The 15,447-nt window shown below is 39.9% G+C and overlaps 1 protein-coding gene across 1 annotated transcript; it reads left to right on the forward strand.

Moving 5' to 3' along the window:
* Positions 1–1,895: 1,895 nt before the first annotated feature.
* On the forward strand, positions 1,896–12,572 carry LOC135476648 (repetin-like). The gene is made up of 8 exons (XM_064756747.1): positions 1,896–1,902; positions 2,694–2,765; positions 4,292–4,394; positions 6,144–6,211; positions 6,389–6,458; positions 7,035–7,253; positions 8,783–8,998; positions 10,610–12,572. Coding segments are annotated over exons 2-8 (2,133 nt in total). The 5' UTR covers positions 1,896–1,902; positions 2,694–2,763; the 3' UTR covers positions 12,065–12,572.
* The last annotated feature ends 2,875 nt before the right edge of the window (positions 12,573–15,447 follow it).

The raw sequence follows: 15,447 nt of genomic DNA on the forward strand, positions 1-15,447 counted from the left end.
TACAAAAAAGCAAAAGAAAAACTAAAATCCGAAATGTTAAACAGTCTTAAACATCAACCTGGATTTAACTAGGAGACCTATGTCTACTAGTAGGCCTACAAATGAACTATTTAGCTGAATTGAATAAACAACTGAACAATTTAGCTGAATTGAATGAACAACTGAACAATTTAGCTGAATTAAAGGAAAAGACCTCTAAAAATCAAAGTAGGCATCACTAAATAGACCACTTAAAACTATGTGCATATATACTTTCATTTATTTTTTTCAGATTTTTGTGAAAAGAGTTTATCCAACATTAATGACGACACTGAAAGATAGAATAACTCTTTTTACCTGTGAGTAAATGATTACTGAAATAATGTTCCCAAAAATCCCTACCTTCTGGTAAACATCAGGAAAAAAAAAAGGTGAAGTGATATCTAAGTTTCTAAATACCATCAGTATGGCTGATAAAGCCCATCATAATATTCAAATATTTAAATGTCTTTCAACACTCTTAAAAAATCTAAAAAAGTAAATGAAAGTATTTTTACGCAAAGTTTCCAGTTGTCTGTATGTTGAATCTTACTTCATATCTTAGCTTTCTTTTACTTTAATGAGTTATGGCATGAACATAAAGTATAACTATGCTAGCTGATCGCGACAGGCTATTCAATGATTTCTTTATAGTTAATGTGCCGCTAACTCAACAACACATTTTATTCAAAATCGTATGCATGAATCATAAATATAGGTCAATATATATGCTTTCAAACTACATGCATCCGAAGTTGTATTTTACTGGTCAAATTTGATGAGGATTTGTGGGTATTATAACGTCACTATATACATGTACTTTCGAAAAACAAAAGTATATCCCAACATTGGAATGTTTTAATATGTTATTCCGGTCTTTACTGATTCGGTCAGCTCGTCATTTAGGTAGCTACAGCCGAATCAGGCTGACAGGCCTCCACCGTCCTGGCTACACTCGTTACGCGTCAGTAATCCTCGTTTCTGTCGATTGATCACGCTGGCATTACGTCAACGGACGTCTAATTATGGCCTTATCTATTTAAAATGAGTATAGCATTTTCAGGTTGCCTATGACGTAATCCACAAAACTTTTAAAACAGTTTGGTTTGTTGACATGTCGTTCTTCGTCTGTCGTGTGTTTTGCCGGAAGCACGTGGGCACTATCAGTCGCATTTCCGCCAAGGGAGATAAAGGATGGAATGTGTAAAAAAAATCTCTGCTGTCAAAACATGGTCCTTTTTTTATCGAAATCTCAAAAGTGTTCGATATTTTTTAATTTTTCAAATAGAATTTTTTTTTCGTTTGTTACATTTTTTCCCCAAGTTATGTAGATTTGCACAACTCCCCTACGTGTCCAAAGAAAGCTTACAAGTTTTAAAATAGTCTATAGTTTACTAAGCGGCACTGGATGGAGATTGGCGAAAGCAGACGACGAAGGAACATCAGGCTTCAGACTCCCATTAATTTTCCATACGGGACTATGTTCACGTTTAGCTCTATACCAGTTTGGTGCATACCTGGGCCAGCCTGTGAGAAAGCAGTCGTAAAAATCTTGACATTGGTTGACCGTAAAAATCTGACCCTTTTATGCCTGCAGCTGGGAGAGGTGGTTAACAACGCCAAGGGGACGTCACTCGCAGCCTCATCACCAACTGTGTACGTGTGTCCTCTCGCCCAGAATTTCAAACTTTCATCATTAAATTTCATACCTGCCTAAAGCTTAGACATTTTTTATCATTTTGATACCAAGCATGCACCTGTACACCCAAAATGGTAGGCTGGCAGCGAAAAAAGACTTTACATCCTAAAATACACAGAATTACATTCGAGAGAAACGGAAGTGCTAATAGTGTCATCAGTGATGGCTACTACATTGGAGGAAAGGTGCGGTGGGAACTAAAAGCTTAAAGCATTCTGTTACCTAACATAGGCTGTGATTAGATTAATTAATTCACAGTCTTAGCAGTTTTGCGTAACAGCAGTCTTAAGCTCATTGGAAATTACAATACTCTTTGGACTGTCTTAATTTAAAATCCTAAAATGGTTCTGGAAGGAAGCGTGCCAATTTCACAAAGTAGTGACGAGTAGACACGGTAGAGACGAAGCTTTCAGTCCACGTGTCTGTCCATGGTAAACAGATTAAGAAAGAGTAGACCTAGAGGTGGATCGACTTTCATTGTTCGAAACAGTGTGCCCTTAACACGCTCTTACATGATTGTTTTCAGCTTTAAAATGGCCAGATTTTTAAGAGAATGTTATTCTCTGCATACACATCATTTATTTGTATAGGCCTATGGCACGAGTATCCTTCATCTTTTTTGCAAAATTCTCCATCCTTTAACATCCAGTTCAAAAGGATCTGCATGGTCCAAAAAGCAGGACCTCAGAGGGTTGCCACACCAGCGTGGGGTAATGACCCAGCTAGGAGCCTACTAGCAATGAGGTGTCTGTGAGTTCAAGTCCATCCCATGCTGGCTCCCTCTCCAACCATGCGTGGGATGGGTCGTGGGTTTCCTGCAGGCTCTGCCTGGTTCCCTCCCACCATATGGCAGGCTGCCATCATATATGTGAAATATTCTTGAGTACTTCATAAATATAATAAGATAGAAACAGTTCAGAGAGTAATTATGTTCCATTAAAACATTTATTTTAAGCCTGTAATTATTTGATTGCAGTGTGTTGGGAGAAGAGTTAGAAGTGCTGGAGTCAATCTATATACATGAGCTGACCGTGGACAGAGATGATATGTAAGTAGAATTCCTAGATCAGGGTCACGTTCCTTAAGTCAGAATTTAAAATACAATCTTTAAGCTTATTGTAGGGCTTTAGAAATATTGTCCACGTCTTAAGGGTTATCTGTAGGCAGATGTGTCCAAATTTCAACATAAGGTACCAAAACATAATAATGTTAATAAAGCTCTGAAACTTTGACAGAAGTCAGAAATGCTTTGAGGAGTCATCCTCTTTGGCCTTAATTGTTCCACAGAGATATTGTTAGCTAAGTTGATTCTCAACAGGGGCCTCCGTGGCTCAGTCGGTTAGCACGCTAGCGCAGCGTAATGACCCGGAAGCCTCTCACCAATGTGGTCGCTGTGAGTTCAAGTCCAGCTCATGCTGGCTTCCTCTCCGGCCGTAAGTGGGAAGGTCTGCCAGCAACCTGCGGATGGTCGTGGGTTCCCCCAGGCTGTGCCCGGTTTCCTCCTACCATAATGCTGGCCGCCATCGTATTAGTGAAATATTCTTGAGTATGGCGTAAAACACCAATCAAATAAATAAATAAATAAATGATTCTCAACAACCTTGACCAATCACATGTTCTCAAGGATACATGAAACGCTTTGGTTTTATTTCTTATTGTGCAGATTGTCTTGTGTAATAACATGTAACAGTACAAACAAATTGTTCAACTTTCACTTTGAGGGGTAAAAATGGCTTCAAACTACAGTTTCTTAAGGCCCCTGCCGTCAGTCCTGAAATTAAGTAGCTAGCAGCGATGACGTCTAAGATGATCCCTATTGTGGGGGACAGACCGATCGGGTTTGACTGAATGGAGGCGGGGGTTTGGGAACAGACTGAATGCGGGCAGGTGGAGGGGCGAGGCGGGGACACAAAGCGGGGGCAGATAATCCATGTAGTATCTATGTTCTTGCCACCTTGCCCATACTTTAGCGACACGGTTCACCGGGCTCGGGGCACTGTGGGGTGTTCACTGAGTTCCGAGCAAGATTAGCGATGATGTAATTTCAGAAAACATCTGACCGTTGATCGGAAATATGCAAAACATAGAGGGGTCTTTAACAGATATAAAAAAAGTTTTTATCAAAAATTCTGGGGCAAAATTTTCTTTATTTGGCATAGAAAACATAATCTTTGTTTTAAAGCACCTTTTCATATATTCTTTAAGCATGTGTTGACATGCTACAAGCAATCCATTCAACCTATGAGCATTTTGTAAAACATTCTGTCTCAGGGCACTCTGGCAGGAGTCCTGTCCTACAAAACGCAGACAGAAAACTCACTGGGCTTTCAGAAGAAAGTAAATCAGTAAATACAAGCCATCGTTAGACTGAATAGGAACCGAGGCCCTTGAAAATGTATGAGAATCGAAATATTCAACATTGAGGTGCCCTTCACCGGTGGTTCCACCCCCTGCCCTTCAGAGGCCAGATTAGGCCCTGTTTCTTGCAGAAATGGCAGTTAAAAGTGTAACCCAGTGATAATATTTTCCCATGCACATGATTTAAATTGTGATGCTAGAGGACTTCTTTTTAAGGGGTCGACCGACACTGATCAGCCTTGACCTTCACCCTGCCACTGGGGATGACCTTGAGAAGCAGTATGTCTGCATGACCTTGAACATCATTCCAGGTTGTAAAGTAAGTACCAATAGAGTAATATCGAATGAAATGAGGCGAGGCCGAAGGCTGAGCCAAGCGAAGCAAAGGTAACATGTAAGTTAAATTCATTTACCTGTCGTATTTGTGAGACACGGTAAATATGTGCACCAAACTTCGGGTTTTTATTATAGCTGCCACGTTGAAAGAATTATGGGAAAAATAGCAAGAAAGGTTCATCTGCACCAGAATTTTAAAATTATCAGCACTGCACGCTTACGATTTTCACTACCGTATGACAACCAGTCACCATTGGTCTTTTAAAGAGCGTTTTCTTTTGAGGTCTTATTCAGCTGATGTTGGCATAATGTTGGAGGAAAAGGCACAGAAAAGTTCAGCATGCAGGCCTCCTAGCAGTCATGTGCAAATCAGCAATCAATTCAGTCTGTGTATAGGTGCAGTAGACTTTTAGTTTTATGACTCAGTTGAAAGTAAATTGATGTTTTTGGTATGGAAAGTTTTACTACATATTTTACCCAGTATTTGTCAGTCACAAACTAACTGCTCTTTTTATTTATTTATTTTTTTGTTTAGGTAAACACAGTACACACCATAACTTACAACATAAGGCCTACATAGCCCTCTCATCTCATTATGGTTCAAAAATCGAATTGTTTAGTTACTTTTACTATGTCATGTTGTCAGTGACCTTATATTTCATTAGTAATTTTTTTCAACTACATTACACACGATTGGTAAAATGAGTGAACAGTTATCCGAAAGAAGTAGAGACATTAATACATGCAGGCCTACAACTAATAATGGATGGTGTAGCAAGTGGAGTGTAAATGACATCTGATAATATAAGAATATTTCACTTATACAACGGCGACCAGCATTATGGTGGAAGGAAACTGAGTCAAGCCCGTAGGAAACCCATGACCATCTGCAAATTGCTGGCAGACATTCCCACAGCGACCGCATTGGTGAGAGGCTCCTGGATCATTACGCTGTGCTAGCTCTAACCAACTATGTCACAGAGGCCCTCTATATTTATGGAAAAATCTGTCTCCATATTTGTATACATGTAGGTGTGGTGAAGGTTTTAATTGCCAAATTAGGGACATATAATATGTGTAATTGGAGTGCAACATTGCTCATACAGGTACTGTACCTGTAAAAAGTGTGAAATTCTAAGTAGCTGATGGTAGAACCCTAGAGAATTGACGTGGCGTTACAGGTTCAAATTCTAACGTTACCCACAGAGTAAACCCTTTAGCCATTATATACTTACGTCAAGTCCCTTAAATCAAGGCAGCTGCTCCAGTCTTCATGTACACTTACCTCAGAACAGTGATGCAATTGAAACTATCTCATTTCAGGTTTCTTTTAACTTCTGACTATGAACATCTTCTTTAAAAAAATATTTTGTTATAAATATAGGAAATATATTTTCAAAAGTTTCTTTTGTAAATATTTACACATTCACACCGGTACCCTGATACCTCAACCTTTTTGCATATGGACATGATTGAAGAGCAACTTTCAGTTTATGCACATTTTTATTTTGATTTTGGAGACAAAATTACATTGGTTTGGTCTGCCAATTTCAAGGCTTCACAAAAGGGATAATTTTACCAGTCTACACAGGCTAATGCCTTCAGAATATGCTTGAATAAACAACTTGCAAGCATGCGAAAAGGTTGAAGAATTACAGTGATGCCAATGGTTTTGGTTGCCATGGGATATATGGTGTATGGCATAATCTAGAGAATTTCAAAATTTTTGCAGTACCCTGACGAGCCTCCAGACATAGAGATTAGGAATCCCCGAGGAATCGGGGAGGAGGATGTACAGAGGTAAGAACATGCTTACAGGAGCTCGTTTTACAGTTTAAAGATTGAATTTAGGATTTCATTGTAATTGTGTGACTAATTTAGGGTTGTTTAAAAGAACATAAGAGTAACAAATATTAAAAATTGCATGCCAGTGTTTAATATACTGAAGTTCATGTTTCTGCTACATACACATTTCAGGGTCACAGAGAGCATGCAGCAGTTGGCTTTGGAGAGGAAGGGAAATCCAATGTTGTATGAACTTACAGAGGTGAGCCTGTGTTAGCTTGCATGTACCTTCTGCTATTTTCATCTGAATTTGCAATTGTTGTGCTTGTCATAGGAAGAAAAAAAAAACTGAAGAATTAATTCTCAGCATGGCTGAACAATTTTTTTACTGTCCCAGAGTTATTCCCCTTAGTCTGCCGGAGTTACATATATGCAGACTGTTATTTTTATGTCCTATTTATATGCCGGTCATTAAATGCAAAATGGATGGTATTATGGTGTTCTCTGCCTAGTCATCTAAGAACTTCTCAGAGTTAACAATAACACTGTGTTTACCTAAAAGCTTTTTAAACTCCAGATGCTTATGGCCCAGGGCCCAGTTGTTCATAACTGTTGTGAGGCCTAATGGCAGACTTTCGAGAGTTATGCCACGTGGTGTGATATCTTTGTCCTTCATGTCATTAAAACTCTATCTAGAGAACTGCTTCACTAAAAGCTTTTGAGCCTGAGGTGCTTATGTACCTACCACTTCACTAGAGAAGGAAATGTGCATATCTTGAGGTTGAATGTGTGATTGGTTTCTTTCCTTAATGCACAGCATTCTTTTTTAAAATTTCAGCTTGCTAAGGAATGTTTGACTGAGGGTAACATGCCCCACGGTCCGTGCACAATATGCCTGGAGCACTTCACAGAGGGAGAGCCATTCACTAAGACAGACTGCTACCACTATTACCATCAGTACTGTTTGGCCAGGTACATCCGTCATGTGCTGGCTACACAGGAGGAAGAGGAACGGGAAGCAGCGCCATCTGCAGGGGAGAAGGACGAGGAAAAAGAGGTAAAGGCAGTGAATCTTGCCAGTTTTTTTTTTCTGTGTTGGTACCAGTTAAATGTTGTTGATTTTCTCCAACCAAAAACTGATTTTATGAAATGTGCATATATACAGTACATCTCAGGCTAGAAGTCAGTTGTTTACCGCTCGCTCCGAGGTACTAAACAACACTCCACTGGCTCGTGAGAGACCCTCTACTGGGCATGTATTGTTAAGCATCAATTGGATTGGAATGGGTTCCGTGAAGGCATTTTGTAGTAACAGAGTCAGAAAATATTTAAGGTACACATTGCTCGGTAAGCAAAAAAAGTGTATTGATGCAAATGAGAAGTTATAATTTGTTTTTCTGTGACAAAAGCCTTTGGAACTAATAATTTTTTTTTTTCCTTCATACATTTACTATTTGGGTGCTTGTCCTACATGGTTCCCATACACACTACAAATTCTCAACAGCCCTAAGACAAAATTTAACTTGTCCTCTATTGTGTTTTCATTTTTTACCACTTCTGTACATTAAATTCATATTGTAATCCCGCATTGTTGTTGTTGCATAGCAGATCAGTGTCAAAGTGTCAGTTTGGTTTTCTAAATCACTGAGTGGCAGATATTTTTTTCACTGGCAAATGATTCCCACAACAAGGAAACCTTCTATGGAAGAAACGAAAGACATTTGACCATCTATTAACTTGCCAATTAGTTTGGTTTTCTAAATCACTGAGTAGCAGATAATTTTTTCAATGGCAAATGACTCCCACGACAAGGAAACCTTCTACGGAAGAAACAAAAGACATTTGTCCATCTATTAACTTGCCAACTAGTTAGGTTTTCTGAATCACTAAGTAGCAGATAATTTTTTCAATGGCAAATGACTCCCACGACAAGGAAACCTTCTATGGAAGAAACAAAAGACATTTGTCCATCTATTAACTGGCCAACTAGTTAGGTTTTCTAAATCACTGAGTAGCAGATAATTTTTTCAATGGCAAATGACTCCCACGACAAGGAAACCTTCTACGGAAGAAATGAAAGACATTTGACCATCTATTAACTTGCCAACTAGCTACATGTAGTTTTATTGTTTACGTGTAGTCGTGTTGATCCATTACAAATCTTGCATGGTCTCACTCATAAATCACTACTTAAAGGAAGATTGCCACTTTGCGATCAACAACACACACATCAGATATTTTACTTCGGTTTCAGGTATTGTCTTGGTGTTTCAAAAATCTTTTAAATCAGTCTAACAAAGAACTATATTTTCTCTCGTCAACTTCCCACAGCCAGCGCATAGGCCTACCAATACTCAGCCACATGTGTGTGATCAGTGACAGTGGACGGATCAATGACACTGCAGGTGACTGTCTGTCTACAGGCTATCTACAAGCTCTATTCAAAACCTTTAGGATTGCACTAATCTCCAGTCTGGTTTTGACTTTTAGCCTGAGCTGTAGAAGCAAACAACAATAAAAAAATGTAAGTTTCTAGAAGTGTTTGCAAGCGACGAATAGAATTTTTTCTGTGATTAATTTTGACAGGAGGGAGTGGTGTGCCCTGTATGCAGGTTACCCATCAGCTATGATTTGGCATCTCTGGAGGAGGCTACAGAGCCCAGTTCAGGGAACACAGTCTACACACTGACACAGAAGGAGAAGGCCTTCCAGCAAAAGATGGCTGAAATGTATCAGAGACAGAAGGACAAGGGAGGCATCATAGACCTGGAGGCAGAGAGAAACAAGTATCTTGTCCCAGCGGTGAGTAAGATACTTGGCATGCATGTACAATCATGTACTACACCTTAAATACAAAACTGGGGGCCTCTGTGGCTCAGTTGGTTAGCACGCCAGCGCAGCGTAATGACCATGGAGCCTCTCACCAAAGCAGCCGCTGTGAGTTCAGGTCCAGCTCATGCTGGCTTCCTCTCCGGCCATACATGGGAAGGTCTTTCAGCAACCTGTGGATGGTTTTGGGTTTTCCCCGGGCTCTGCCCAGTTTTCCCCACCATAATGCTGGCTGTCGTCGTATATATGTTATGAAATATTTTTGACGTAAAACACCAATCAAATAAAATAAATAAATACAAATATTGGGTTAAAAAGAAAGACGAAAAGGTAACAATTTGGTACATAATCCTGAACACTTTAGAGATATTTTAGAGCACTTAAAGCCGCTATATCGCTGTCTCGGAGAGTACGGCGTAAAACACTAATCAAATAAATCAAATACAAAGCATCTCTGGTCGTACTTGGGAAGCTTCGACACCAACCTGTGAATGCTCTGTGCATTTTCCTCCCACCATAACACTGACTGCCGACGTACAATGAAAATACATGTGCTTTAGAGTGCAGCATAAAAAAAACTGATCAAGTAAACATATTAAATGCAAAAAACAAGTACCTAACTATATGTCAAAGTCAGATGAGGGATTGATTGTTGACGATAGTTTAATGGTTAATGAAAAACATTTTACTCGTATGATGGAGGTGACTTTCATGAATGGAAGAGTCCCTGATGTAAACCACTATAGCCTTTGGTAAGAGACAGACCAGCTTTCTCACACGACTTCCCTATTTTCTCTGAAAACCAAGCTCAAAAGGTATTCCATATTGTAGAAGGCAAGAGACATGCAACAAACTTCATGTATGACAAAATTTAAGAAATGTTGCTTAGTTTTCAGTGGTGAAAGTTGAAATTTTGACACATTTGATTAATATTGATCGGGAGTGGTAGATCCAGGATCAATCCTGGGTCAAGTCACACCTAAGACTTTAAAAAAGGAAGATATAACTTCCTCGCTTGGCGTTCAGCATGAAGGGGATAGTGCAATGGCTGGTTGACCCGTATCAGTGTAATGGCTCTCACTCACTGTTAATATTGATGCTGGCTCGGTTAGCGCGCTAGGGCAGCATAATGACCAGTTCAAGTCCAGCTCATGCTGGCTTCCTCTCCGGCCATATATGGGAAGGTCTTCCAGCAACCTGCGGATGGTCGTGGGTTTACCCTGGGTTCAGCTCGGTTTCCTCCCATCATAATGCTGGTCACCGGCGTATAAGTGAAATATTCTTGAATACAGCGTAAAACACCAATCAAATAGATGAATAAATAAAACTTCATGTATGGCCGATTCCACATGGCCATTTATAACTTCAGATCAAAATTTAAGACAACAATTATGCTTAGTTTTCAGTATTGAATGTTGAAATTTGGAAACATTTGTCTTAATATGGATGTGGTGGTCATTAGACAGCATGTCTGGAAAGTATGTCATTGACCTCTTAGGTCGTTTTTCATCCCTCTGCCTATATAATTTGGGTTATTTTATCTGATGTCTTTTCTCTTAAGTCCGTATAGTTTTTCTGTTTCAGAACCTGTTGATATCACTAGATAAGGGCCAAGAGCTCAATGATGTGGACATTGGAGAAGGGAAATTTTCCAGACCTGAAACAAGTGATAGCAGAGAATCTGTAAGAAACTCACAAAAGTCCAGGGAGCAGGCAGAGAAACGAGGGTACACCCACAGAGACCACCACAACAGGCACTACCGCTCTCACCCTCAGGATAGGCAACACCGACAGAGGTACTGGGGTGGGAGAGAGGATGGCCGGAGTCATGGTAGATATGTAGAGGAAAGAGTGGAAAAATCAGCCCATAGGTATGGGCATAGACAGACAAATAAGGATGTACGCTGTGGTACCAGTGATCAAGAGGATAAGCAGGTTGGGCGGAGAGCCCACAGGGATCAGCACTTCGTGACCAGTTCCCAAGGGACTGACGAAGAAGCTGGAAGACATCTGAGAGGAGAGAAAGTTGAGGAGTCAGCATCAGAACCTGACAGTAAGCAGTCCGAGAAAGGTAAATGTTTTGAGACAAAGTCAGAGGGAGCGAAGGGAAGAAATCTTGTAGAGAAAAGAGAGGATGGAAGAAGACCAAAGGAAAACAAGATGGAAAACTCAGCTTCGAGGTCAGGAAATAGGGCTAAACAGCATGGCTCAAGTTTACCCATGGATAGGAAAGATCGGAAAAGTGGAGAAAACAAAGAGTCTAAGGATACACGTGGGTACAGGAGAGACAAGAGGAATCGTCCTTCTCCAATGGAGTCCAAAGACAAGAGCATTAAACCGGAAGAAGGGGAGAGTTCTGTAGAAGACACGAAGGGAGTTGATAACTGTGATAACTTCAAGACGGAAGAGGTTGATTGCAAGGGGAGTAACTCTTTCCAAAAATCAGAAGAGATTGACGAACGGTTGAGTGAAGGTAGTGGTAGGAATGATGCAGATACTAATTGTGATCATGATGCAGGGAAATATTCACTGAATGAAAGAAGTAGGGAACATGGTAGAGAGATGAATCCACAGAGAATATCTAGGGCTAGGAATGATAGAGGATGGAAAGATAAGCGTAATTGGAGAAGTAAAACTACAAACTTTGAAAGAGATAGACAGCACAGAAACTGGCATGATACTGAAAGTGAAAATTTTGAGGAAAAAATATCCAGCGAATTTCCTTTAAGTCATCATGATCGCCAAAACCAAGAAAGCTCCAAACCAGATGAGGTTTGTAAGCCAAGGTTTGGCAGTGGAAACAGGTATAGGGGAAACAGTGGTGTTAGGGGCAGAGAAAGGCAGTCTTATGTACGGCACCAGCATGGAGACGGTCGTTATCGTGATGATTTCAGGAAACATGGTGGAAGGCAAGTGGGAAGTTCAGAGTACAGTCGGAGGGGTGGGAGGGGTGGAAGGGGTCGTGGACATAGGAACAACGACACAACGAACATTTCCACAACCATCTCTGATGCACAACATCAAGGTGCTTGCAAGTGATATCAACCTTAGGGCTGAAAAAGATTGTTCAAAGGCACACCGAACTGCAACTGGTGTTAGCAATAACCATAAGGAATTGTATTATTATCAAGTTGCTTCCAAGCATTATTAGCTGGAAGGGCCATGGAAAAAGGCACAAGGAATTACAACTGGTACATCTTCCATTGCCTTCGATACAAACCGTTAAATTTCGTGATATCAACCGTATTGCGTTGAAGGAGCCGTGGACAGGTTCTTCTCCAGTGTATAGGACGTTGGACGTCAAACCACATCTTTTGATCTCGGATATTGTGATACACGTTACTTTGGAACTGGACTATATTTACAATGTGAGTCCATGTGTTTAGTTGTGTATATAATTTACAGTGTCTTTCTCGGACATAAAGACTTCTTGCCTGAGGATGAAGTATTTTGTTATAAACCAAGAAGGAAACATCACAGCAGGAGTCATTTTTGACTTCAATATTGAGATGGTAGATCTGCGATCTGTGATTTGCGTTTGGACTGAAAAAAAAATGACACAAAGATCATCGGCGTCGACAATGGCTCCACAACACGCAACCAATACAAAATCTGGTCCATAGACTGTTTCTATCGTTACAAACTGTATTGCTGTCAACACCGTCAGTTTCGCGGCTGGGTCATCAACAGCTGTTTGATTATTACATCAGCACCAAGTGTTTTGCTGTTGAGTCATCACTAACTGTCTCACTGTTGGTCAATCACCAAGTGTTTTGATGTTGAGTCATCACTAAGGGTCTCGCTGTTGGGCCATCATCAAGTGTTTTGCTGTTGAGTCATCACTAAGGGTCTCGCTGTTGGGCCATCACCAAGTGTTTTGCTGTTGAGTCACCACTGACTGTTCCGTTCTTCAGCCAAGTCCTTCACTGTTGAGACATCTCCACACGCTTCGTTGTTGAGTCATCATCAACTGTTTCACAACTGAGTCATCGCTGACTTTCGCCGTTGGAATAGTCACCAAAGGGAATTGTGTTCTCAGTCACGTATATACAACATATTCTACAGTAAATATAAGAAGTAAAGGACACATTTTGTCGAACAACTCAGAAAGCAAAATCTCCAACCGAAAAACTTTGAAGCGCTTTTTTTTCTTACATAATGATTAGCTCATTTCCTGTCCACCATTAGAATTTCAAGTTTGAGGGGATTTTTTTGTTAGCACAGTTTAACGTTCGTTGAAGACCACTTGCCTATATCGGTTTTCCTATACGTCACTTACTTGCTTATACGTCACATGCGTGCGAGAGAAAGGTCGTCAGTAACTTGCCAGAGGTGAGAAGTACATCCCACCGGCACTCTGATTTCCCCACACCGACAAGACTGCCCGCCATCGTGTAAGTGAAAAATTCTAGAGAATGTCCTAAAACAGCAATCAAATAAATAAAGTAAATAATAATAGACTGGAATGTCCGACTGTAAAGAATTTTTGGATAAAAAAATGAAGAATGGATAAACGATAGTTCCAAACAAACCGTTATCTTAACAGGAGAAAAATATATTTTAGGATGGGGAAAGGGTCAATCTGTCCTTAATATATGAACTATACTGGCAAAGAAATTTATTTTTAATTGTAGAAAAATAAACTGGGCCCTACAAATCACTGGCTTTCTAAATAAATTGCGAGAATACTAAAAAGTACAAAAATATATTACAAAAATCTCAGTTTAAGGACGAGACCCAGTTTAAGGACGAATGGAAAATAGTAAATTATAAACGATCATTAGTTTACACCAGTTGTGTTGTAACAAGTTACCCTTACGATTTGCTGTGTTTTCACAGATTTGTTTGTTAGTACAAATGAGAAATGAAAATGCGTTTCATACTTTCACGCTTTACGTGTGTCCATAGTTTTGCAGTGATGTCATAGCTGCTCTAACCCAATCATCAGCAGACTCTTTCGTCACATGACAAGAGTACTGGAGGTGAAAGCAAAGCGAATTTATTCCAGGTGAGTTGAACCCAGAAGAAGATTTTAGCATTTAAAAAAGGAGAAAAAAAACCAACAGCTTTTAGGTAAGAAATTCTGGTCTGGAAAAGTTTCAATGTCCTGTAGTACTTCAAACGTTAGCATTAGAAAAAAATCAGCATTTCACCAATGTAGCTCCATTTATTATCTGCTCCTTGCGAGGAACCCAGGTGCTCGAAACTGTGAATGGAAGTTTTTGGTATGTGACAAAGTGTTGATTGGTTCGATCCGAGCACTTGTGGTCATGTTATTTATTGCATTCCGTGCTTCAGAAATTGCCTTCAAGTCTTTTCATTTTGCTGTGATGCATGTTTGGATCTCTCAATATATCCATTGGTTCATTGGAAATGTTGACATTTTGTTATTGCGTATACGCCATGTTTCGTGTTTTTTTTTTCATGTGAAATACCGGCATTTGATAATGAGATAAAAATCAGGTATGAAATTAATCAAGATTACGTTCCACCAGGATAGTCTTCTAACACATTCTGAACAGGAACGGAACCAACACGTAATATTAAATTCAGGACTGCATTCATTGCTGAAAGAAAAATCTCAGCTTGTATTAACGGTAAATTTAATTGCATTTGCTTTTGTTGTGAATACAACACTTATCTCCTGACACAATTCTGTGGCATTGTTTACTGGTACACCATACCATGGAAGGCTGACTGTGGCATGACGGCATGTTTTGATACAAGTTTTCAGTAATGAATTACTCAGCACTGCCAATTTAAGCGACATTATTTAATTATTTATTTTTACCGTCAGTAGAATCCTGTTAAATTTCCACAAGAGGCCTTGAAACGCTCTGCTAGCTGCAGAATCATTGGGATAGAACGAGACTGATTAAACGTTGGTCATCGCTCTCAAGTCGTGTGCCAATTGGGCCCTACACAACTGAGATTCCGTTTTACACATCCAACTGTCGGAACGTTGCTTTCAAAAATTTATTTTGTGAGTGTGCGTCTATGGCACATTTTCCTGTTACATACGTCTTCATGCACACGAGGTGCGGTTTCAAACCCTGTGTCGAGCAAGGAATTTGTAGATTCACTCAATCTCACGGGCCCTTGGTGACAAACGGTCAGCAACGCTCGTCCATGTCTTCCACCATTATGCAGTGCTTATTTGTACATGTGAGAAAGTTGGTGAGTAACTGACCCAAGGTCGGTGGTTTAAACAGGGCACTTAGTTTTCCTCCACACAAGATACTAGCCACCATCGTATTAAAGAAAAGTTCTTGCATATGGCTTTAAAGGACAATCGAATAAATGAAGAAATATACAAACATATATGTTGTCTTAGACGTCACGACGGGCAAAGGTTAGGATTTGTGGGTAAAATTCGTCACATTTCACATAATGCGTGGCGCCCAATGGGTTGAGTAGTTTTT

The sequence above is a fragment of the Liolophura sinensis genome, chromosome 10 (genome assembly GCF_032854445.1).
Source record: "Liolophura sinensis isolate JHLJ2023 chromosome 10, CUHK_Ljap_v2, whole genome shotgun sequence".
Lineage (NCBI taxonomy): Eukaryota > Metazoa > Mollusca > Polyplacophora > Chitonida > Chitonidae > Liolophura > Liolophura sinensis.